General features: G+C 37.2%; 1 protein-coding gene across 2 annotated transcripts in view; it reads right to left on the reverse strand.

Annotated features, from left to right (window-relative positions):
- SPATA7 (spermatogenesis associated 7) overlaps window positions 1-26855 on the reverse strand; it is a 45712-nt gene that overhangs the window by 14830 nt on the left and 4027 nt on the right. The window contains exons 2-6 of one of the 2 annotated variants that reach the window (XM_071557704.1): window positions 21185-21250; window positions 20404-20496; window positions 19460-19507; window positions 9206-9339; window positions 53-528 (exon numbers count right to left, since the gene is read on the reverse strand). In XM_071557704.1, coding sequence (XP_071413805.1) covers window positions 53-528; window positions 9206-9339; window positions 19460-19507; window positions 20404-20496; window positions 21185-21250 — 817 coding nt within the window. Of the gene's footprint in view, window positions 1-52; window positions 529-9205; window positions 9340-16529; window positions 16737-19459; window positions 19508-20403; window positions 20497-21184; window positions 21251-26855 lie in introns of those variants that run through there. The other variant, XM_071557705.1, reaches the window with a different exon arrangement.

A 26855-nucleotide genomic window follows, 5' to 3' on the forward strand; every position in this document is an offset into this window, starting at 1 on the left:
TGTGATAACACACAAATTCCACAGTTTCAAACTAAAATTTCAATCTCTGTACCTGACTATATCAGTCTGTGTTTGAGTTTCCACACGCTGCTTGCGGGGATTCTTCTTTTTCCTTCGAGGAGGATAGTAATACCTGTACTGTGAGAGGAAAGATTTAGCATTTGATATTAAGGTGCGTGGAGTAAAAGGTTTTCGGCTCTTAGTAAAGTATTTGGAGTGCTTCTCTAGAAGATCCCCGCTGCATTCTTTGGAGTTGCTTTCTTGACACCTCTGTGCATGACTCATGCTCACAAAACTATCCATGGAGCGACTACATGAAAGTCCAAAGCTGTGTCTTGGTGGCCTTGTACTGATATTGGAGTCTGAGCGAGATGCCTTAGATATATTCTGAGAACATTTGCAGCCATATTTGACTGCACTGGAGTGAACGAAGTCATGCTCGCCATAAGGAGACATTGCTCTTGATAGGTACTGTGCCTGCCTGGCACACGGGCAGAGACTGCCTCTGTCTTCTGCTTCCAAGAAACTCTACAAAAAAAGAAAACAGCATTTGATTGCTTTGCAAGTTACCAGCTTTGCTTATGATGGTACTTCCACTTATTATTGTCATCAACGTGGAGGTGATTTCTATGTAAAAAGTTTCAATTTTTATATCAGAGTGGTTTCTGAGTAGCCCCAGTGCAAACACATTTTAAAACCTAGTCCAGGAAATAAGAGAGTAATATGCAAATGGTTTGCTTCAGTAGCAAAACATTGGTGCTCTGTTACAGAAAATTAATGGCTACATCAAACTAAGAGTTTAATCATTTTAGTCCAAAGGCTCAATACACTTTTAGAAGTCAAGGATTCATTGCACTGAGGCAAATTATTTTATTTGGGTATGCTCTGTTCATACCACCCAGGCAAGGTAAAGTAGACATTACTCATAATTATCCCATGCTTAAAAATTCAACATTATTCATTAATTGTATTAAGACACTGTGGTAAAAACAAGTAAGACAGAAATCTAAGTGACATCTTAATCTTTTTTTTTTTAAATGAGAAAGAACAATTAAATAGAAATTTTATTTCTCTCATAGAGAAAATTTTGCAACTTCAAAGCATAAATACCTAGACAGGGTATGCACACTAATAAATGTGCTTTACAATGTATCTGCAAAATTGGAAAGCACCTTACTAAAACAGCTGTTGTATATTCTTTTCCAATTTAGGATACAGCCACACCCTGAATATTCTGTCAGTCAGTGAAAATTATTTTACAATCTCCAAGGGCACGCATACTGCAGAACTAGAAGATTAAACCAGAAACCTATCAGCAAACAAAATTTTGAATAAATGAACTCATTTTCTCTACATGTATAACTACTCAGGAAATTCTGTTACACACAACTGTATGATGGAGAAGAGATGACTCACATTGTGTGCACTCAAACTACCCGGCACCACAACTCCCTCTCAGAGACAGTGTTTACAATGCAACAGTGAGGGACATAAGCTAAGGATAGTGTTATTCTGGAAAATCTCATTGCTCTACCATGAAATCAGTAAAATGCAAGGCAAAATAACAACTAAAATAAAACAGCGGAGAAAATCCAATTCAAAACCAACAGCTAAGTTTTTGAAATTATTATCATACTTCCCTTACACTCAGGCAGTTCATACGGATCCACGTCAGCAGCAACAATGTGCTGTAAGATTTAAGATAAAGTATAAAAGTAGACATGCTTCCCAAGAAGAAAATTCAATTTCTAAGGCCTATTGAAGTTCTTAACAAACTTGAAGTTTAGGTTCAGATAGGCTAACACAGAGATTAACTTGTGGATGTACCTCCACAACCTGAACAAGGAACAGGAAGATAAGGAGCCACTTGTACAAGCCATAAGCTCTGCAGGAAAAAAAGGAACAGAGGGAAGGTGATTTCCATATACGTTTCATTAATTTCTATTATGTTTCTATCAAACACATAACAACTATTAAGCAGAAGCATTATGTTACTGAAGTCATTGAAGGAACTTCTGCCCTACAGAAGAACCAAGAAAGAGGGGAGCCAGTATGATATGACTTAATACATATGCTGTAATATGCATTTATTTATGACATACAACCATAACTGCCAGCTGAGAAGATTTAAGATTCACTGAGCAGCCTGACCTGATCTTATAATTTAGTCTATGTGGAAACCACTTTGAGACACTAAGTGGACACTAAATCAGTGGATTTCCAGTTGTACTTCATTGCCTGAGCACAACACAAACCTGGAGAAAATCCTGAAGAACACTTCACTTTTTGAAAATCTGCTGATTAAGATGTGGATTGAAGGTTGGGTATGTGATTTTCCCCACCCAGAAACAACAATGGACTGAATGCCAATGAAAGCGGCAGAAATAGCTGTAAAAGAAGTTGCCTGTGGGAAATCTGCAAGATAATCAATACTTGTCCTGAGATTTCTGAAGTCTACTGGGGGAGGCAGAGGGGAAAAACCCCGCCAAATTAGAAACAATCAAAATTGGAAATCCTTATACATTTATTGAAGATTCATGACATTGCAGCCTACTAATAGATAGTATAGGATAGTAATATATTACTAGTAAACCAGTAATATATGGTATAGTATATTAAACTACATAATTAGTAGGATAGCTTGTAAATATTCACAGATTTTCTGTTCTACCATTCAATCCTAAAAAAGGTGTTTTAAAAATACTAAGCAATAGACTTCCTATATAAATGCTACATTTTCTCATAACACTGCTAGCTACTGTTATTGCTAGGAATCTACACTATTCCCTTTTTTTCCTTTCAGAAAATATTTTAAAGCTCAAATATGATGAATATACATCTTGTGGCATATAGTTAACATTATTTAAAGGAATATTAAAAATGCAAGTATTTTACCATGAAAATGAAGTCACAGATCACACTGATGTCATACCATATATTTCCTTCACAACTACTTTCTCTCACATCAGTAAGATCTGTCTATGCTATTCTAGCAACCCAGTGTCCACAGTTGCTGATGCCTAATGCAAAGAGGTATTTTTTTTAGTTAGCTGAGGCAAAATAAGCTCTTCTTGATGATGTGAGCCAACTTTATTTTACTACTGCAGCATAATTAAATGCTGAACTGATAACATGCAGTTACAATGCCAAACAAATGCCTGTGTTAGCAAGCACTATAATGAGGCTTACCAGTGTGATTGTTTGCATACAAAATACTTGCAGTGGTAGCTCTGCAGTATAGAAAACAGATAAGACTGGAAAGTTTCAGGGTCCACCTATATAGACATTTTTGAAAAGCTAATTCCATATCCTTCAATGTATATTATACGCAGCATAATTTTTCTTGAGAGTTTTTACTCTCAGTGACTAGATCAGTTCACGGAGCTGCAATATAAGACAGATTGTAGAAGCATTTGTGAGGATAGGATGACTAGTTCCCTACATTATGCAGAAAAATAACTAATAAAATATATGAAGTAATATTAGCTAATTACTCAACTACAGCTCATGAAAGGGACATGTTCTATTCTTTGGAAGCAGTTGAGCTGATCCTAGAACAAGACAAAGGTACAGCGTTGATGTAGCAATATCCTAGATTTAAGCATTCCTTATATATTAGGAAGCTTAGGGCAGTTCTTTTCTTCTCCTCATCAAGTGTTTCTTAAGTAGAACAGACCAAGTAGCTCTCCAGTGACTAGAGAGAACTGCAACCCTAAGCTGTATTTGTGTCAGTTGCAAGATGTCCTCATTCAAGTACTGAGAAAGAAGAATGTCCTTCAAAGTCCTTATCCTGGGGTAAAACTTTACTGCCTAATCTAGGAAGTTTAGCCCTGAAATACAAATAGAAACAGTATCAGAAAAAAGGAACTATGTTGGTGACTTCAAAAAGAGTTTAAGAAGTGTCAGAGAAAGCTGTTTGTCTGCCATTTGTCTCTGAACCTTCAGAAAATTATTTGTACACCTGTGTTAGCACAGGCAAGTAAACTGTAAGCAAGTTAAGTTCATTTTCTTCTCTAGTCTGTTATCTATAAAAATATCAGATGTTTAGGTAGGAAACAAAAAAGAAGACAAATATACAGTAGCACACTGATTAAAATATATTTGATTATATTCTTCAGACACAATTAAAAACTATTCCATGGTAGTATCATAGCTTTAGATATATTAAAACTATCAAGAACTACTGTAATTTGAAGTCAAAAATCTCAACGCATATCTTGCTTACCAATATACGTTCTTATTCTATTGATTCAACCAACTGTAATTTGTTTTCAAAGATACAAGTTTACTCAATGACACATTTCCGCAGCTCCTTTAAAAGGTTTCACAAAGTATGCATTTATGCTTCAGTTTTATTAGTCCCAAAACTGGGGCAAAGTGAACAGTGCAAAAGATGGGCAAAAGTAGTAACACAGAGAGAGTATCCAAGATTTCTCTGGAAGTTGCTTTTACTTTCTAAAAGAAGTTTAGTTTCTCAACCCAAAAGCCACTGAAGTGTCAGATGCCTCATAAAGACCGAACTTTGAAGAGAAAGCTTGCTAAATCCTTTTGCACATAAAAGGTCCAAGGTGGCTTTCACTGGGGTCACTGAAGTTACACTAAGATAAATCTAAATCTTGACATTAACTTTTTCTTGTATGAAAAAGTCTTCCAATAGTTCATCTACCATAATAAAATGAGATCGAAGCGATGCTTCACGAACTGCACAGTCAAGATACAGAAACTACAATTTTGAAATAAAAGAGTGTCTGATTCTTTTAACTTGACACATCCTCGTTTATAAGCCACTTACATACTGCTGTAAGCGGGCTGAGCGCCTGCTGTCTGCTGCATGGACAGAGCAAAGGTCTCCTGTAGGAAGCGACAAGCTGCCTTTAGAGTTGTTGCTGTCATAAACCCTTTGCATGTCATCTGTTCGCTTCATCTCACTTCTGTAATGAGTTATAAATTAGGAAAGGCAAGAGAGAAAACCCACACAAATACGTGAGCAAATTGGACTCTAACCATTTGCATACTGGCAGCAATAACTATTTTTCTCTTTCAAAAGCATGTTCCTGTTACAGTTTCCTTATGTGCATGTGTATCAACTATACAATGTGGTAGGTTCCTACTTTCATCCAATACTTTGATATTATTAATAAGGGGTATTATTGAATGTGTATATGGAAATCTATTAATTCAAACAATCAGCATGAGAGGTGATTGTCACTCTGAAGTTTGAAAGGAAATTTGTACTGAACATTCCCGATAACAACTTTCTTTGATACTCAGAAGGTTCTTCTGCTTTGTTTAGTCACTTACCTCTCTCCTTCTGACAAAACTAATTCAAGCACAATACATCTTCAGACGGTAAATAACAGTACAATAAATCTTTAAATATAAAGTATTTGAGTAGGTATTTCACAAAGCCACACGTGTGTTGCATACAAAATTAACAAGAGAGACTAGCAACAGTTAATGGTGTTTCACAATCTGTATTTCATATGCACTAGCAAATAGTCACAACTGTAACTCTTCAGAAAACAGAAGTATCAAAAAACAGACTGAAAGGGATCTTGAAATGTTAAGGTACTGGCAACCATGCTTCAAACAGTTAAAAGAAAAAAATTAACTTCCTGTGAAGCTGCCCTTCTTCAACTGACTTTTGGTATGGGTTCATTTCTTTTACAGAAATCATTAGCAGCCAGAAATGCCTATTAATAGGATTACTTGAACACGAGATATAAAATACCAAGTGTTGTTCAAATCAGAGATTTTACTCATGGCCAGCTCAGTTCAGGTTTTCTTACTTCAGAGACAAATCATGTTGAACTTCACACAATTTGACCTGCTTAATAAATCAGATGAATGTTTAAAAACCAAATCAGTCTGTATAGAAAAATAAAATTAAAAATCCACGGATTTCAGTGTGCATAGATGTCTTTGTATTTTCTGTTTATCTGTCTCATAAATCTGTATGTAAATATGAAAAAATACATATTCACAAAGACAAACACAAACTCAGGAGCCCTTTCAGTATCTGTATCTGTAATTTAACATCCTATTTTGATTAACTTTTACACATGGTCTCAGTTAGAAAGAGGGGAGCAGAAGAGAAGTACAGCTGCCCTCAGGGCATCTTATGCTTCCTTGTCCTTCTGCTTCACTGTGAGACATAAGCTACTGTCCCCAAAACAATTTCATTTCTAGCACTCCCACAGATCCAAAAGATGCTCTCCACTGTGCTGTTTGAGAATGATCCTATTCCTCAGCTTCTCACTTAGGTCTTCTGCTAGAAGTAGAGAAATTCATGATGCACCATACACTTCGATCACCTCTTAACCCACAAGTCTGGATGCAATGTTTTTGACTCTGATCAAAACACTTTCTTTGATGACAATCACTGATTATTTCAAAAAGTCAGAAATGAATTCTAGTAAGGACTACAGAATTTACTTTCTCTGCTCATTAAAATTCCTAGTAGATTCTCACATTACAGTAGCTTTACATTTATAACTACATATAACAGGTAAAGTATTCATTGTTCTGAATTCACTGTGCATTTAACCTTTGTATGAAACAAAGAGCAGACTGGTCAGGTTGAAGACACATTACAACTATTCAGTTTCATAGTTAGCTCAGTGTATAACAAAATACACTAACTATATCACACAGATTTTAAGACATGTATAACATGTATTATGTAATTTGGGGAAATTATTTTTACTTCTGTTTCATTTTACCATGCAAAAAGCACAGTCTCAACTGAAAACAGTTTCTGTGCTCTGCTGCAAGATTAAACAGTAATAAATGCAGGTACATGAAAAATGCAAATGATGAAATAAAGGCACCTGACTTGACAGAATGCATAAAAAGTGAATGCTGGTGTCAGTAACAAAAAGTGGTGTGCAAAAACTCGAGGAAAAGAGCACTTACAGGATCCCTCAATCTGCTTCACAAGCTGTTGGCTAGAATGTACCACACCTGAACTGTTTCTACACTAACGCACGATGCAGGAGGAACAAATGAGGAGCTAAAAGCTTTGGCCCAGTCCCAGAGATTTGACATCACTGGTGTTAAGTGAAACCTAGTGGGATGAATCCTGTGACTGGTGTGCCCTGCTGGATAGTTATAGGCTCTTCAGGAGGGATAGGCAGGGCAGAAGAAGTGGAGGGGTCGCACTGTGTGTTATAGAAGGATTAGAATGTCCCGTGGTGTAATGGTGAGCACTCCAGACTCTGATCACAAGGTCGTGAGTTCGAGTCTCAGTGGAGACCGTACCGAGCACTTAAATGCCTCCCTGCCACCCGATCCCGTCAGATCTCGGATGCTCAGCAGGGTCAGCCCTGGTTAGTACCGGGTGCTGTAGACAGTCCTGAGGACTTCACTGTCACTGTCCAAGCTCACTCGGCCGTGGCAGATGGACCTTGGGACTTAAAATGGTGGGGCCAGTTCTGCACATGCTGAGCCTCACCTAAAAAAAACCCAAAAAAACAAACAAAACAAAACAAAAAAAAAACCACTGCACAGGCTCGAAGGGCACACCCCCACCTGGGGAGAGCCCTTCCCAAATCTTCGTTCGCGAAGTTTGGCCATACATACATACATACAGAATGTATGATGCTCACAGTTGGCAATGATGCTGTTGAGCCTCTGGGTGAGAATCAAGGAGTAAACAAATAATATGGATGTCATTGTGGGAGTCTGATGTAGCCCTCCCAGCCAGGACAATTACACTGACAAATTATTCTTTGAGGAGCTAAGGGACACTTCCAAGTCAACTGCCCTTGCCCTTATGAGGGACTTCAATTTGCCTGAAATTAATTGGGAGCATCACACAGCTGGTACAACCCAGGCCAGAAGATTCAAAAACACCTGGATGACAAGTATTGACTTCCTCAAAGGCAGGGAGGCCCTGCAGAGAGATCTCAACAAATTTGAGGGATGGGCAATCACCAACCATATGAAGTTCAACAAGGGAAAGTGCCGGATTCAGCACTTGGGATGGGGCAACCCCAGATGTACAGACTGGGGAATGAGAGGCTGGAAAGCAGTGCTGTGGAAACGGACATGGAGTCCTGGTTGATGGACAGTTGAGTATGAGTCAGCAGTGCCCTGGCAGCCAGGAGGGCCAACCGTGTCCTGGGGAACATCAGGCAAAGCATCACCAGCCGGTCGAGGGAGCAGATTGTCCTGCTCTGCTCTGCACTGGGGCGGCCTCACCTTGAATATTGTGTGCAGTTTTGGGCACCACAATACAAGAAAGATATTCAGCTTTTAGAGAGTGTTCAGAGGGGAAGGAAGATGGTGAAGGGCCTTGAGGGGAAACCATATGAGGAGTGGCTAAGGGCACTTGGTCTGCTCAGCCTGCAGAAGAGATCTCACTACAGTCTACAACTCCTTGTGAGGGGAAGTGTGAGGGGAAGAGGAGGGGCAGGCACTTTGCTCTGTGGTGACCAGTGACAGGACCCAAAGGAATGGCCTGAAGCTGTGTCAGGGGAGATTTAGGTTGGATATAGAAAAAGGTTCTTCCCACAGAGGGTGTTTGGGCACTGGAACAGGGGAAGTGGTCACAACATCAGGCCTGCCAGAGTTCAAGAGGCATTTGGATGATACTCTCGGGCAGATAGTGTGACTCTTGGGGATGGTCTTATGCAAGGCTAAGGGTTGGATTTGATGATCCTTGTGGATCCCTTTCAACTCAGAATATTCTGTCAACCTATATATATAAAAAGAATATATATATATATATATTCACAGAACAGTATGGCCTAAGTACTATTTTCACTACCAATAACTGCAATTGAAGCATGTAGCATACTGTTAGATAAGAAATGTACTTCCAAATGGGACTCTGGATAAAGAAAAAAGTGGAAGATTCTTGATTCTTCTCCTTGAAAGGTTAAAAGGTAACTAGAGTTCTGCCTTAGGAAACGGTACAAAGCTCTGGAGTGACACAGAGGACATAGAAATTTCAGCAAGAGAATTCAATCACAGTTAGAGCTTGTATTTACTGCAAGCACTCTTCATCCAGATAACTGACATACTTGTCAGAAGGTCGAGACACGCATTTGGTGCTGGGCACTTGCCAGGAAGCCCCTTGTCTGCTTTCTGCTGGTTGAAATATGCCAGACTTCACTCTAGAGTTGCTGCACAGCAGTGATCAGCTGTTATTGTGGGAGGCAAGTATATGATAGTACCTACTAAAAAAAATTAAAATATTTACCTTTCCAAAAGAGGATGGCAGGAGCCTTCCACTGCCTCTTGAGCTGGATCGGGAGATAGTTTCACACACACTCATTTTCTCTTCACACCTGGCTATCTTCTTTCTTAGTTTCTCTCTTCTTTGCTGGTCAGCAACTTAAGGAAGAGACAAATATTGTCAGATCCAAACTGAAACACTCTTTTTCTTAAGTGATTTGAAAACATCATAGTGGTTTCCCATTGCTTAGTAAAGTTAGACTATTGATATATGTTCCAATTCCAACACACAGCAATTATAAAATTTACGTCTATTCTTAGAAGAAAAATAATAAAGAATATGCTGGCAGCTGAAGCCGTGCCTTAGCTTCTCTGAAGTATTCTTATCTCACAGCAAACACAAGCATACAGGAATTACAAGATCAGCATTGCTAACAGAGCACTCTGCACAAAAACTTATAAGCTTGCTACCACTTTTTTACAGCTAGAACTCCTTTGACTGTACTCTCACCAAGTATTTCAGAAAAAACCTCATGTTTATTAGCAAATTTGACATGTAAAAAATCCATGCTCACAGCATGAAGTAGTCTCCCAAATACAGAAACCCAGAGCAAAACAAGCAAGTTCATGTCAAGTACATAAAAAAATGAAGCAAAACTCTAAAAGAGCCACTGTCAGATAAGGATCAGGGAATTTTTATCAGTCTGCACTGGTCTGCAGTCCAGGATCTCATCTGCAGTGTCAGAAGATGTCAGATGCCAAGAGATAAAGAAGCCCAAAAGATGGGTAAATTTTCTGTGTATAAGTCACTAAAGCAGTCACCTACATTTGGTATCATGCAATCCAAAGTTTTTTATACTGGTATTTTACATTGAGTACCCAGGTGTCACACATAAATCATAGAATCATTTTGGTTGGAAAAAACCTTCAAGATCCTCAAGTCTAACCTTTAGCCAATCATCACCTTGTTAACTAAACCACAGCATTAAGTGCCACATCCAATAGCTGAACACTTCTAGGGAGATTGACTCCACCACCTCCCTGGGCAGTCCACTTCAATGCTTGACAGTCCTTTCTCTGAAGAAATTCTTTGACCTCCTCTGGTGCAGTGTAAGACGACGTCCTCTCTTTCTGTCAGTATTCTTGGGAGACGACACTGACCTCCACTTGCGTACAACCTCCTTTTGGGCAGTTGTAGCAAGTGATAAGGTCCCCCCAAGCCTCCTTGTCTCCAGGCTAAACACCCCTAGCTCACTCAGCTGCTTCTCTTAGGACTTGTGATCCAGACCCTTCACCAGCTTTGGTGCCCTGCCCTAGACACACATCTCAATGTCTTTCTTGAAGTGAGGAGCCCAGAACTGGACACAGTACTCAAAGTTCACAAAGTTGAAAAAGCTAAAGGAGGCTGATATAAAAAAATTAATAATTTCATTTCCAAAGAGGGGGAAAAAAGAGGGTTTATACACACAAGCACCCTTTTGAAGTCTGTCTGCTCAAGGAAACCTGTTTTAACTCTTGAGCACATTTCTCAGTCACTTAACATAGATCCAAGTATATGAAGTTTGTTTGACCAGACACACAGAATGGCCTTTAAGGATTTCTTCTTTTGTTTTATAATGTAATTATACCATATTCTGGTTGACCCCAATCTTCACATGCACTACGATACTTAAACATGGAAATGTTAGTAACTTCATGATTGATGTGGTACATTCTTCTAGCTGAAACCTACAGCAATCTGAGGACATTTAATCAACCTTTAAAATGCATTCATCTGTGTACATATACCCTACACACATGTTAATCTCCAGGAAATATTTAAGTATGTGTATATATTTTATTAAACATTTTAGTTCCCTTTTAAGCTAGAAACAAATCTTTCAGACACAAAATCCTTGCTCTCATTGCTTAGGAAAATCCCTCTTTCTTTCAATTCTTACAACTGATATGTAAAATACATAGTAATTTCTTTTATAGTTGCTGATTTATCCAGCACATGCTATTACAATACTTAAAATATGAAGTTGCTTTTGTTACTGAAAAAAATACTAGCAGAAGTTTAAAAATGCTACATATATGAGCCTGAATTAAAAACATACCTTGTAACAGAAGGATAAAATACACTGTACCATTAAATAATTAAAATTGAATATTTTTCTTCCTATACTGAATTATTATTAGATGTCTGTTCTAAATTACTATGATTTCTAATTGCATTTGTCTTAAAAGTTACAGGTTAGAAGTTTTATATGCTGAGTTAAATAATTACTTATCCTGGGACAGTACAGTGTGCCTGTGTGTGCACATGAACTCATGTTTTGCCTACTGACCAGGTAAAATGGTGATGGCTGATGTGTACTGAATAAATATCTAGGGGAAAAAATGAATAAATGAGAGCTCTACAAAGCAAAAATTCAAATCACACAGAAACATGGGGAAGTGCAAGTAGGTGCCTGAAACAGCAAGCTCTTTACATTTCAGTGCTTAGGTGAAAAGTGAGTTTGCCTAAGACAAGACAAGTTTTATGACTTTACTGTATGTTCCACCTGCAAACCATGGCTTAACTGGAGTGTCAGTGCAAAGTACCAAGCAGTGTGAATATTACTGCAAAACAGAATTCTTGTGTTGTCCTTATTCTGCTCGTTACAGGATAAAGTCTGAAACCTGACATACATGCACAGACTCTGCCTTTACTACTGGCATTCAAAGCTATAAAAAACCCCTCTTCCAGGACTGTATGTTGTAACTCTCTTTACCCAAAGCATGGCTTACGCCCAAGAATACAGAAAGAAAAAACAGTAAGTATGCCAGCTCAGTCTATCTTTGGATGTCTGAATGACCCATTGGGAGTACCATCACCTGCATGGGAAATGTAAAGTCTGCCTTGCACTCGTCAAATAGTGAGCTTAGCACAGCTAATCCATTAAGTGTGTTCCAAAAGCCATAAAGTCACTCATGCACACTGAAAGGCAGCAAACACTTGCAAAACAGAATGTCAGAAAATCCCAGTGGTATACCCATCTTATTGCCAAATCAGGAATTTTCAGGCTAGATCAGCTGTAAAAGCTAGGAACTACGAAACCAGCAAAGCAAGAGATAGAGAAAGCCTTATTGATGAGTTAATGTAAACAGACAGTTGGAGGTAAGTTAGGATAGCCTTGAGGCAGTCAGCGAGTAACACAGACAAGTGCAAAAACACACACATGGCCTATGTCCCTACTTCACATGCCCTTTACCCAACCAGTCTTCACATTTGATTTTAGCCAGATAAAAAATTTGCCTGAACCTTTGAGGCACTAATTACAACATTAAAACTGATGGGAGCTGAAGATACTTAAGGCTGTCACACATAACCACTTTTCCTGCAATGTGAATAAATTAAACCCAAGAAGAACAATGTCAGCATTCAAGAAGAAACAAACAGTTTTAAGAGGGAGATTTATCTGTTAATTGGAAATGTTGCCCACTGTTTAAGGTATCTTCTGCTTCAAATCAATTACAGATGTATCCTCTTTAAGCTTTCAGAAAGGCTAATAAACTAAATTTGACAAGCGTGTCCTTGGCATACTGTGATAGACTAGTGGCAGGTAAACATCAACTGCATTTGTTAACTGATACTTAATTTCACTGCCAGTAGCTTTTACTGAACATTGGCTCCAGAAACATATCACACATGTAGAGTCAAATATGGGAAAAGTAAATCATAATAAGTATCTTGTGACAAATAAATGAAAAAAATAATTTGGTTATTTTTCATCTCTTTAAAAAGTGAAAACTAAATGTTTAGGAATAAAGAAATACAGTCTATAGATCCAAATAACGAGTCCCTTTAAAAGCCTTATTAGAGACTTTGAGATATAATTTATCTCATTAACTACTGTGCTCAAAACCACCACAAAGATGTATAGTATGAAAAAATATATTAAGATACAAAATGGTGACTTTTGTGTATCAGATAAACTCAGTCTGTGAAACTGGATTCTGTAACTTACTACATCCACGCCTTGAATCTGTTCTCTTAATTTTGTTGCCAGTGAGAGGAAGCCCAAGAAAGACAAGGAATTTTAGATGTTACACTGTGGCATTCCCCATACAGAGATACTTATAAGAGACTGATCAACATGTCATAGAAGGAACACTTTGGCCTAGGCAAATTTTTTTTCAGAGTACACCACACTCCAAAGTAATAATCACACCACTTTATTTCCCTATTAGAATACTGCCTCTACAGGCTTGAATCTTTTTTCCTTAAGCCAAGGTTGCAGCATCATTTATGGACATGCTTAGAGTTAGAAAACCAATGCCATAAATGTGGAAGAAACAAACTAATCATACATACCACAGTCCTAGTCAGCCTGAAATCTCTGCACTTAGAACAACATGATTTGGAATGCCAGTGGTTGTCCTTTGCATTTCCAATCGCTAAATTTATCATATGTAACATCACAGTACAACTGGCAGTTTACCTTCAAGGTTCTCCATTTTTTATGTAAATAAGCCAAGGCAGATCATGAAATATTAAGTTAGATTTAAATTGAGTTCAGCTTGCAGAACAATGTATCTCAAAAGAATATCCAACACTGAGCTTTTCTCCACTGCGTTTTAATACAAGCTATTCTTGCTTAGAGAAACTATACCAACATCATTTCTGCTGAGCTTAAAGTGCCTGCAGTGACCATAGTTGAAGTGTTCAGCATATCAAGCTCTTCCTTAAGAATTTTTACTATCAGTTTTCTAGCTCTACATAAATTCTCAATATAGTATGATTTAAGCTCTATTTTTTGACCTTTGGGCCTTTATTGTTCACGTGCTTTATCTACCACATTCAGGACGGTTGTTGAGTTCATCATCATCATGGCCAGGCCTTGTGAACGAAGATTTGGGAAGGGCTCTCCCCATGTGGGTGTGCCCTTCCAGCCTGCGCAGTGGATGTTTTGGGTGAGGCACAGCATGCACAGAACTGGCCCCACCCTTTAACTCCTAAGGTCCATCTGCCATGGTGGAGCGAGCTTGAACAGTGACAGTGAAAGTCCTCAGGACTAGAACCTACAGCACCCGGTATTCCCAGGAGGTCTCCCATCCAACTACTAACTAGGCCCGACCCTGCTGAGCTTCGAAGATCTGACGGGCTCGGGTGTCAGGGTGGCATGACTGTACTTCACTTGCTGAGTTCAATATTAGCATAATCAAACTTTTGGTCTGTTCAAATCACAACTCAAAACTGCAAACTCTGTAAAAAAATGTATTTTTGATGTACATGTCTAAAATTAATTACCTCTCAAAAAAACCCCCACCCCTTTTCTATAGAAGAAACTTTAAAGCAAACAATTTCTGGAAAAAAAAAAAGTACAGTCACTTCATATAAAAGTACAGGTTCACAAAGATTTTTTTACCCAATGGGTTTTCCTGCTCGCCAAATATTAAAGCTACATAAATGTAATAGAACATCTTTCCGAAGACATACTTGAACTTTCAAAACACAGACGTTAGAATTACCTGAGTGTTTGACTTTAAACCTTCAAGAGCTTATATTAGCTGCTTTTAACTTTCATTTTCTGAAATACATACATAAGGACAAGACTCAACAGAAAAAAAGATACGAAGATTTTGTGAAAGCTTCCTGTAAAACAGCAGCAACAACAAACCATATAGATCTTCACTTTTCACAGCGTAAAGGGTAGACAGATGTGTGTTCACATGAAAAATTAAGATTTAAATCTGGAATTACATAACACTATGTTTTTCTTGAACTTTCTACTTGACTCTAACCCATCAAAGAGCAGAAAAACATTACTGCTCAGTTTGAATTGCTTTCTCCCATCTCTTCCCACCTGTCCTCCAACTATTCAAGTTCCATCAGGCTAAAATAGATTTATGGTGGGTAACTTCTCAGGATACTTCTTTTCCTTCTTGTTCCCCCATCCCAGTATCAAAGAGACCTGCATTCCCAAACTCACTAATCACTGGGTCCAGTCTGTACTATCAATATGCCCTGTGGAAAAACCAGTAAACACATGGGTTGAAAAGTCAGCACTGTTAGAAACCAGGCATGTGTAGCAGCAGCTGTCTTACTTGGCATAGCTTTTGTCAAGTTTTCTGGCACAAATTCCACAACCACAGACTTCTAATAGCCACTGGTATCAATCAACATGCTTGGACTAATTCTGAACATAGAAGTTTCACATTTCAAGAAGTTTCACATTTTAACAACTATTTTAAGTCAATAAGGCTGATCTAATACAGAAGAACATGCTCACAGCTAGCCCAGGGGCATGGCACCTTGCCTACTTTGCTGCCAGCTAAGATATCAGAAAAGAACAGTGGAAACTAAATCTACTTTAAGGACAGAACACATTCAGATGGCCAGGAAGAATGCCAACTACAGTATCATGTTTAATTCTTAAACACTAATGAGTGATTCATGGCAACAACCCCGACGGGAAATACTCACCTGCTATTTTAGCAGTACATGAAGCACATTTTCAGGGGATGTTTTTTAACACTATCTGCGGGAATTCTGTTTTGTAACTCTATGCTATTAATAAATATTATAATTTCAAGGTGAAAATTTACCCCCCTTCCCAAATATCTTTTGAAATAGAGGGAGAATAATAAACTTATTTGGGATGCAATAAGACAAGGAATACAAAAAGAAAAAAGTTAATACTATGTTTTGGTTGAAGCAATGGCAGGCATAGAACTACTGGGAGAATAGAGCTGTAAACCCCTTATTCTCAGTGACATTATAGTTACTGCTGATATTCAATCATATTGAAGTTGCAATTGAACCTGGACAAATTATGTGTCCCATCTCCAGCAAGAACATGGAAATTGCTTTAAAAATATTCTAAAAATCCTTTTCCATTACTTTTGTTCCTCAGCACATTTTCAACACTCTTACTGTCTGAGCTATTGGCTGTCATGTCCACGTTAATCTGTCTCACAAAAGACAGAGAAAGAAAAATTATTCTCCAGTGGATTGCCAGAGAATCTACAAAAGATACCTTGCACTCAGCTTAACACCTGAACATGTAACACTTGCTTGGGCTATTATGACAGCAGAGAAGTTTGTAGTTATGATGCAACAATGTATAGATCTTTGTGAAAAAAATGTAATCAATCTAATTTCAGGTATGAAATAAAACTGAAATAATTTTCAATTTCATTCTAAATATCTAGAGTTTATAAGAATACTGCAGATACTGAACAAGATATGCCTGTGTAGTCTTAACCTTAAATATTTTGAAGACAGTGAGACCAATAATGATGAATTTTAAAACAGATGTGTTCCATGGAATTATCCCTTTGATAACTCAGCACAAATTTCAGCCTCCATGGCAGTTTCTTACCTGTTTGTAAAGTCATCTCAGTCAGGATGGGACAATATATAAAGGAAGCAGGTCAGAAAAAAAATATCAGTTACATGCACACACTGAGTAGTGATAGGAATCCCCCAAGGCTTTTATTAGGAAAGGATAATCTTTAGGATCTGGTACAAATGCACACCCAAAAATCCTGGACTTGCCTGTTCCAGTTGAGACACTTTTGCCATTGACCATCACGAAACAATTTAAGCTATGGCATCTATAAGCCTTATAATCCACCATCCAAGATTTGCTTTTTAAAATTGGAATTGTCAAGATAAATGCTTTCAAGTAAGTTTAGTTCTAATCCTGACAGTGTTTGAATTGGACATCTGGAAAAACCCTTTCAGACCCACAGATACTGCAACACTGGAACAGGTGTCTCAGGGTGCAGAATCTCCACCCCTGGAGTTTTCCCAGACTTTTCTGATAAAAAAGTCCGACCTTGAATAGGAAGCTCAAGGAGGACAAATGACCTCTGAAGGTCCCCACATTGCAAAGTAAAAACGCTTCACTGAGGAATATTCTAATAAAAATTCTATTGTTTACATAAGTTTGCTGTATCACTTTGCTTTTTAGCTTTCACTTGGTACTCTAATTTTTATGAGAGAACATGAAGCACCTCAAAAAATGAAACCTGGAAACTGGAGCAGAGACATAATACTGCCTTGAAAAGTGACTTTTAGGGAAAAAAATACATTTATTGCTTTGTTAAACAGATTTTTAAAGCTACTAAGTTCATTTTCTTTTGATAATTGTACAATTCTGCTCAGTGCAGAACATCAAGGAAGCAAACTGTATGTAAGAACTGAGCTAAATCTAAGGATAAAAATATCCAATGATGATGGATACTCAATTCTCCAAGACCAAGAAGTAAATACCATATTTCTTCAAATGAATCCTGTGCTACTGACTAGGATCCCAATTCTTAGCTATGACTTTAGTTTCACTTTATGAGCCAACTTTATTTTGAGAATATAATAAATTCCAACTAAGAAAGAATTAGCACTCCCAAGTCTTAAGCTAGAATAACAGTAGGTAAATCAAGGAATTTTTTTGTAATAAAGGGCTTTATTTTTTCCCCCCTACTTTTAAGGTTTTTTTCTTTTGTGAATAGGAAACATCTTCTAGGGCTATGCTGATGGTATGCATGTTCAAATAGAGTAAAACACAGCAGCAACAGCAGCTTTTTCTTTAGTGAAAATTTAGTGTACAAATTTTACCAAATAGATGGGTAAAAACAAAAGCAGCAATGAAAATGAAATGTTTCCATCACACGCTGTACAGAAGATTAATGTTCTGTCTGCGACCAGGACAGAGGTACATAGTCCAAGAGCAGTCTGAGTAGGATGAACTGGAAGAGAAATGTATTGCACAAAGCCTTGCTATCTGAAATGGGAATTTCCTCACTCAGAGCACACCTGTGAGTGTCAGGACAATTATCTACTAAGGTTAAGGTGCTGTTACTGTCTCTCAGAATGAACTCATTATTCAGGGAAACTCTTTCTGGTGTGAATTATACAAGCTATCAGCTCAGAAGCATTTTATCTGTAAAGACAGCAGACCCTAAAATAAAAAGCCATTTGTTGGTGTTGAGAAAGACCCAAGATATTAAAATGTATGGAAGAATAATCGTTAATTAGGGAAACTAAGAAAGATTCTAACAGACGCAGAAAGAAAAGCTGCATGAGGTTTTCACTGCAGCAACACATAGGTGTAAATATTCTTCTTGCACCAACCCTTTATTTTCATGCATGTTTCAAAGCAAAGCTTGACAGAGGTGGAGCGTGAGAACGAAGACATTTTTCAGATGACTGCAAAATAATCAGGTGATCTGAAACTCCTACTGCAATCAGAGGATTTAGATACCCCTGCAATACTGTTACTTCTTGTGCTGTACCTTCTGAAAGCAGAAGGCAAGCCCACATACAGCATCTTTGATTCTGGTGCAGCTCATTGCTTAATTCAGTCTCAACTCTTTATGCAGATGTACTGAAAAAAATGATACTGAAATTAAGGCTTTTTGCCAAAAGGATGACAGATATGCTAGTTACTCTTGATAATTTTATGAAGTAGTATCACTTTGGCTTGACTGAATTTGACACCAACCACAAAGTATTCTGTCATTAGAAGATCTAACTTTCCATCCCAAAAGAATAATTTTCTCTAGTACCTCAGCAATTGTAACTGAATATAGCATGGAGAATGAAGAACTTTTTCTAACTGCATTAAAGACAGATGGATAACAGAAGTATAACTTGCTTATTTTAACAAACAGCTGCTATTTATACCTTTTCACTTGTATATTCATTTAGCGTTTCATAAATCAAATCATTTGAAGGGACTGGGCTTTGGCTAACACGATGAAGTGAGGCTACAATAAAGGTATATTTAAACAGTGCTAAGAAATAGACAACATGCAGAAAAATTAACTGCACTTTAATCCAGGCTGTTGCGCTCTGTGCTTGTGATTGGCTCTGTTTGCTACACAATGGAACAAGAAGTTTCATCTCTGGTCCCCAGGTGCCCACATTCCCCAAATTCCTCTTTATCTGGCACTAGTAAGCTCTCTTCTTGAGCCTTCAAGTTTATATAATACCACACAACAGGAGAAAATGTTGAAATTCTCCTTATGTGCTCTGTTTCATCCAACTGTGTGGATGAAAAGGATCCTAAGCAAAATTAATTGTCATGCTAAGCACAACTAATCTCTGACAGACGAGATCCATCTCACTACCATTACATTTGCTGCACAATCTTTCAACTAGCTGGAGAAGGATGTGAAAAGCTAAATAAACAAGGAAATACATGAATGTTTTATTATAATCTACTGTTACTCTTCTATTCCTCCGGCGCATGTTTTGTTAAGTGAGTTTTACAGAAGCTTTTGCAGAATAAACATCACAAATACTTACGTTTGATGCTGCTCAGCCTACTTTTGGGCACTGAGCAGTCTACAGCTGCTGAAAATCAGAAAAATACCAAATGTGAATAGTATATGTGATAGCTAGAAAAAAGTAGCAATAATCCAACACAGACTAATTTAATTCTTCTCTATTTTAAAACATGATAGTTACTGTGTCCTTAAAGTCTTAGATTTGTATTAATACAGTCATAGAATTTGCAAGATAAAGCTCTTTGGCTAAAACATGTATTTAAAGGAAAAATCACCATTTAAATGGAGATTCCTTACAAAGGGTGTCTGTACATTTTATGCTGATGGCATTTACCTGCATACCTACAGATACTGAGTATTTTACATGAAAGCTAACAGTGTATTTGTGAACAGGAACTCCACCAGTAATTTGTTTTTCTCATTTGCAAATACACGGGGCAATTTTCCAAGTCCTTAAAACTCGCTACCACCGTTCATTGCAATAAGAACAAAAAATATTGAAATATTTTAAATGAAAAAATACATAGTGCTCTGAGTTCAACTGGAAATGTTCTGCCTTCATTCCCAAAATAAATTCTGTGTGTTTGCTATTGTGACTGTCACACAATTTTCAGTTCAACATATTATCTCACAGTTCATTTTTTCCTCATTTGATATGTCAGAATCACAGAATAATTTCATCAAACGCAGAATGAGACCATTACAGCACTAAATACTCTAAAATGAAGGTAATATATTTGGTAGCACTTAAGAAAAAGTTTTCATACAAAAATTCAAATCTCAATAATACAAAAGTATTATTAAGTAGCACCTATAACTCCTTGCTGACATTAGTTTTAGTAAAAAACAGGAATAATAGTACATTTCTTACAATACAGTTCATTCCTTCTTGATATGAGCCTTTTCTGAGAGAATGACCTAAATCTGGGGGTAGAAAGTTCATTCATATATGCACGTCTTTACCTTTGGCTGAAAGAATGCTGTTATAATGAAACACCATGTGATCTCTGATCAGGTACTGGCTGGTCAGACTTCCAGACGAGTCTATGCAGAAAGCTGTAAGGTTAAAATACATTTGCACGTTGCAAAGGTAAGCACAAGAATACTAAAATTTTAAATTGTTATTAGCTGCAATTCAAAGTCATAAACCTTAAATTACGGTTCGATGAACTTCTTTGCTCAGTGTACCCATTTTTCTTTGCCAGTTACTGTCACATGAAGTCATCCTGTCTCCTTTTTCTTTCCCCACTGAGCCATTAATAAATAAATAGCTAAATAATAAATAATTAATAAATACCTAAAAAAATGGCTGAAATTGGACTTCAAAAATACCAGCACGGAAACTTCCTGTTTCTTCACTCTATGGTCTTTTGAAAAGAAAGTGTCTGAGGCACCACCGTGGCACAGAAACATATAAAATCCCATGTAAACCACTGATTGTAAAGGAATATGCTTAACCTCAAGGATTCTTTAAAGTCATACCCATATATATATTCCAGCTAATATAGATGTGACATCTTTATATATCTGATTATCTTGCTACCTATTTGTTACCAGCAGTACAGTCAAGGCAAAACTTACCCCTTGAGATAATTTTCAGTAATGCACACTAAATCTAAGTGCTATAAAACATCACCAAAGAAGTTTGATGCACGAGTTTTAATTATAAAAACATTTTAATCATAAAATCAATGAATTCACATAATGGGAACCATGTCAATCTTCTAATAGACACATTACTTACCGTTACTCTTAGTACTTAAGTGTCCTTTAAATGGACTTCCTGGACCACATCTGGGAATGACAGCAGCTGGGTATTGACAAAATGTCAAACAAAAACTAAAGGTTAGGGAAAAAATAAAAACCAACCCAAAGTGCATTTTCACAGACAAGACAAAGTTAGAATCTTTTGCCAAAGAATTCATGAATGGTTATAGAGGACCTTCTTCACTGAAGGAAAAAAAATCTATTTAATTGTTCTCTTATTACTGAAATACAACAGTGTTGTTAATTAACCTGATCTAAACACCAAGGTATAGTGATAGTGTTTTCACTGGTTCACGGAGCTAAACAGCAGAACAAGGCATTAAGTCACTTCAGTCTGAACTTCACATTGGTCATTAAACTGCACAGAGATATGGCCACAATTTTGTTCCTGTGCTAACCTCTAATTTGTTTTAAAGTTCTTTTGATGTAATTTTATTATTATGTCAAATGACTAATGTGAACAATATTCTGTATGTAGGTAATGGTTGGGGTTAGTATTACACTAAAATGCAAGCTTAATAGATTGAAAGAAGTGAATCATAATTGTATGAAAAATCATGCTATCAGTCAGAACATATTTTAAAAAATCTGGTTTGTCATTCAATCTTCTGGCAATTTCATACTGGGAACTCTATAGACAAATGCAGTTGATGACAAAAATTAAAGCACTAGTTGTTCTGAAATATTACAGAATGAGAGTGAAAAGCTCTGCATCTCCTCCCTGAAAATAAAGATGCACTGTCAGGTTCCCAACCACTGTCATGCAACCTATGATTTAAAAACTGACACATGACTTAAGAATTTGCAACACCTTTAGAACACTGTTGTGAAAAGACACTAAATCTGTATCAATAGATTCAATCTTCTCTCTTACAAAGCACAACAAGTACCAGGGTAATCTTGAAGTACTATAAGGATTTCATACTTTCTAAAGTCAGCCTTTATAGAGTATGGGCTTCCGTGCCTTTCCAGTATTAGAGGTGGTGTTTGCAGTAACAGCGTTCCCACTCCCTTTGCTCTGAAGTTGCCAGACCAGTAGTAGAAAAAGACAGGAAAAAAGAAAAGAAGAAAATGCTACTACAGATTATTTCAACACTATCCTGTAATTGTTTATCTTTATACTGTTTTCTCTAAAGCCAAAGGACAACATTCCTGCTCATATGTATCAATTTAAAATGGCTCATTTTAAATTCCTCTTGTGGTACAATTCTTCCTAATTTGTGATTTAAATATTCATAGGAGCAAGAATGCTAAATTATTTTTTAAATATCAACATTCCAAACTACAGCAAGAATTTATTAGATTTAGAATGACCATCTCCATAAAGACTGCAAACCTCTATCAATAAAGGCTTTTTTTTCTTGCTTAAGTATTACATTTCTCAACCATCCACTATTACATATGAGTGGTGTTCACAGTCTATCTGGATCCATCCTGAAACCCACAACTTCCTGGAGTTACAATGTTCCTGTTTAAAGAATGCAAGTCTTTGGGAGGACATGAATGTTAGATTATAATATTTCAGTTCATAAAATTTTCTTCTAATGACATAAAATCCCACCCTATACCAGACATCTAGCTTAAAGTAGACGCCTGAGAATCAGAAGTGTTTAATTCACAATTTCTCAAAATACCCTCAATATTCCATTATTTTCTATAGTTCATAGGTAGGTTATAATTCCAAAGGGAGGTACACATGGTATTGTTAGATGAATGGTTACAACATCACCTCTAACTCTTTCTTATGTGACAGAATCATAGAAAAGTAAGCATGATCATCTAAAAAAAGCAGAGATACTGTTATAATTCCAGCTGATTCTCTTCAAGTGAGCTAAATTACTTTGTCCTGAGATAAAGATAATCAGAGGCACTCAGAAACCTGTTGCTGAGTGATGCAACTGTTCAGCACTACAGAAGTCCACACGATTTTGAAATGTTCACTTGCTTCACATCACCAGCAGATGGCACAGGACAAATGCTATGAAAAAAACTACTGCATGCAGGTTTCGTCCTTTACAACTAATCTGTATCAGGCTTGAGGGGAAGAGGGAAAAAAGCACCAATATTTCAGAGGCAAGAAAAAAATGTCAGAAAAGGTCAGGAGGGAGAACTTAAAAATATTTCTGTGTCTTCTATTTTGACTATGGACACATGGACAGCACAGAAATCACTCCCAATCCACACAGAAATTCCCAATCTGTGTGAAGTCCCAAAGGCACTCTGAACAGAACACCTTTTGTTAAGATGTCACGGCCTCTGTTCAGGCTCTCATCCCCCTGCACTATGTTCCCAAATCTCAGTTCCCCCTGAGCGTTCTGACTTCTGTGCCATCAAAGAAATTTTGCAAGTCCCTGATCCAACCAGATGGATTTGCAACCCTGTTTCCACTAACTGCAGGATAACACGTGTGCTCAGTGCTTTCACAGGTATCCCTGAACTTGCTTACAAAATATCCAGGCCATTACAGTTTTGGCCTGTGTTGTGGAAGTGAAAGACCTTGAAAAAAAGTGTTCACAACTACTCAGATTTTTGGATACTTCTGAAATGCCAGGATTGCAGCCCCACTAGTACCTGGACCATTGAAAACTCTCATGCTGTTAACAAATGACATGTTCTTGCTGTTTAGAGTATTTCCTTGCTCGGCAAAAGTTTATGCTGAACAGCTTTTTTTTTTTTTAGCATCTGGCTGGATTGCAGGGGTGCTCTATCCTGGCAAACTGCATTTTCTTATATTTACATAAACAGTAAAACTTGTGAGGATGGCCTTCTGTGGTCCTCCTACAGTATCCTGTGCTGCTTGCTCCTATATTCTCCAACTCCTGGGCCAAATAATGTAACTCAGATGTTCCTATAAGCTGTGCATCAGTGAGAGTATTTGAGGCGCTCTCTAAACCACCTGTTTTCACAAAACATGGAGAAAGTTTATCACAGAAAAAGGGTCAAATAAACTAATTTGTCTAAAATAATGCTTAGTCCCACTGAAATGGAAGAGGCAAAGAATAATAAGCAGAGTTTTGTTTTCTTAGGATTCCAGGCTGTTTCACATATATGTTCCTTCAAATGTACCTTTTCTACACTGAAGTCAACTTACACTACTCTCCCAGGATCTCCAGTTTGCAACTCAAAACTGCTTTTTATAATGTTGAATATCTGCAATGATGGTGCATGTTGCTAATGTTAAGAGAAGAAACTGAAGGATGTGATATGGAAGATATTTCTACCTTACTGAATGTTTCATAACTATAATTTCATGTTGTCTTCTGACTTGTAGAGGTATTTGTTTAGGTTCAGGCTGTGTTTTCAAAGTTATTTGCACAATAGCAGAAACAAGTTTAAGGCTTAGATATGTGAAGATACATTTACACCTGCACCTAAAGGAGTAGGTGGGATTTTCAGTAAATTACACAGTTAAATCTAAACCAAACAAAGGTAGCATAACTACAAAACTATCTTTGATATACAATACATACGATCTAAACATAAATTTTCTCATAGATGTAAGTGGATTGTCCACACTGAATATAAAATCAGCATTCTCAGGTTGAGTTTACTCCTAAAATACAGAGAGCAAACAAATTAAATACTTCTATAGAAATTTATTTGATCTTTTAGTTTCTTGTGTGACACTATGCAACAATGAGAAAAATTATAAAAACCTCTCCCTATAATTTTTCCAGCTAGTATCTAAGTTAAGTAATAATTATATTATTCCAAAGAGATTTTTAAGATATTTTGTTTAAATTCTGTTTTCATTTTAAATGCATCCTATCTTTATTTCTATTTTTACAGTCTAAAAAATTATGGAAATTGGTGGTTTCTATTTATTTCTTTACTTCCTGGTTGTTAGTGGAGATGCAGAATGAATGGAAATCATTTTTCTACAAAGCCATTTCAGATTTGGAACGTGAATATGTACTGGAGAGAAGCCCAGTCTTTCATTACGTTCTCCCATGAAAGATTTTAAACACAAGTATAAGACTTACTATTTTTATAACAAGCATGTACTTCAGTCATAGCAAATAAAATATACTGAAAAAAAATCAATCAGGCTATCCTTAGCCACCAAACTTGCTACTTAAAAGATAATCCAGAAAAAATACAGAGCCCTTAGCTGGGATATTGGATGCAGGCATCTAAATCCAGCACTACAAGACAAAAACCCTTCACTTAACTGTGTAGAGATGTGTGAACACTGTAACTTCCAAAGGGCAGCTCCTAGACCTTAGCTTGGGTTCAAACAACTTTCAGACCAAGACAGATTTAGACCTCAGGCCTCCTCAGCTGTTCCAGAGGAATATTTTTATCACTCTACCAAGGTATTAACCCTTTTGCACACTTGGGGTTTTTTTGTGGCTCCAGGACTCTTCCTTTCCTGGCTGTACAGTGGCCTCCTCTCAGACTGCAATGCAGAAAGCACCTCTGCCTCTAACAGTTAGACTAGAATTGCAATATTTGCACGATATTTGGGGGTTTGATCTCTCTCAGGCTGATAAGACACAAGCTGACAAATGCAGAAAGAATTAAAGAGACACCCTTGTCCAAGTGGGTAATTCAGGTAACCACATGCAGAAGGTTTGTGCTGTGAATTTCATACAAGTCAAGGATGCTCTATCACTACCACCCTGGTTCTACCAATTAGTTTAGTGATCTTTTCAGTGGGGTTCCTGCTATGAATTCATTCTTCTAACTCTATACAACTAACAGTACACTACAGCACTAACGCTGTACACATGCTGAGAAAGGAACAAAAGTGGTTTAAATAATCTCTCTGAAATCCCAAATGACTTCAAACAGTGATAAAAACTCCTTTAAACACCTAATCTAATACATCTGACAAGGTCATATTTAAAGGGATAAAACTATGACCCGAAATACATGTTCCTCTCCTTCTGGTACTATCAGAATTTCTAAACCAAAGTATCCACGAACTCTTTAGGCTACAAAAATCATCATGAATATGAATACAGCACAGAAATATACAGACTAAAGACTGGTATCTCAAAATACATTAAAAGATTAAGCTGGTTAAGAAAATCCACACTGAAATTAAACTTCATTTATTTAAATAAGAAACTAATTTTTCTATTTGTAACTATTTTTCTTTTATATTATCATAATGATATACTTCAAAAAAGCATACTCTGCTACTATTACTAATGAGGCCTGCTTTCCTTCCCATTTAGCTTACATCTTTGTACTATATCCCCTAAACTCCCTTCAATGTCCCCAGACTGCTGCTTTTTCCTTACCTGTGGTCAGTGCTCCCCTCAACCATCCCCTACTTGCTCAGCTGTGACTGATAAGGTGCTGCAAGTCATCTGGTTTAAGCTTCTCTGGTTGCTTATCCTTGGCTGACTAGTACTTACCCTCTAGTTACATATCTGGGAATGAAGACAGAACAGAATGACTCTCAAAAAAATGTGTATTAATTTGCTGAGTTTTCTCCTATCTAGACACTGACATTTGTATAACTAATACTCTTAGTTCTTACTCAAAGGGGTGTAGTTGGCTAATAGATGCAGAACTGGTTAGATAAAAAGGCCAGCAGAGAGCAGTGACCCCTCCACAGACACCTCCCTTAAGAGAACAGGTTAAAACATGGCAGGTCTCTGCTAGTTTTCCAGAGCACTGATGCAATTATGAGAGAC

The sequence above is a fragment of the Pithys albifrons genome, chromosome 6 (genome assembly GCF_047495875.1).
Source record: "Pithys albifrons albifrons isolate INPA30051 chromosome 6, PitAlb_v1, whole genome shotgun sequence".
Lineage (NCBI taxonomy): Eukaryota > Metazoa > Chordata > Aves > Passeriformes > Thamnophilidae > Pithys > Pithys albifrons.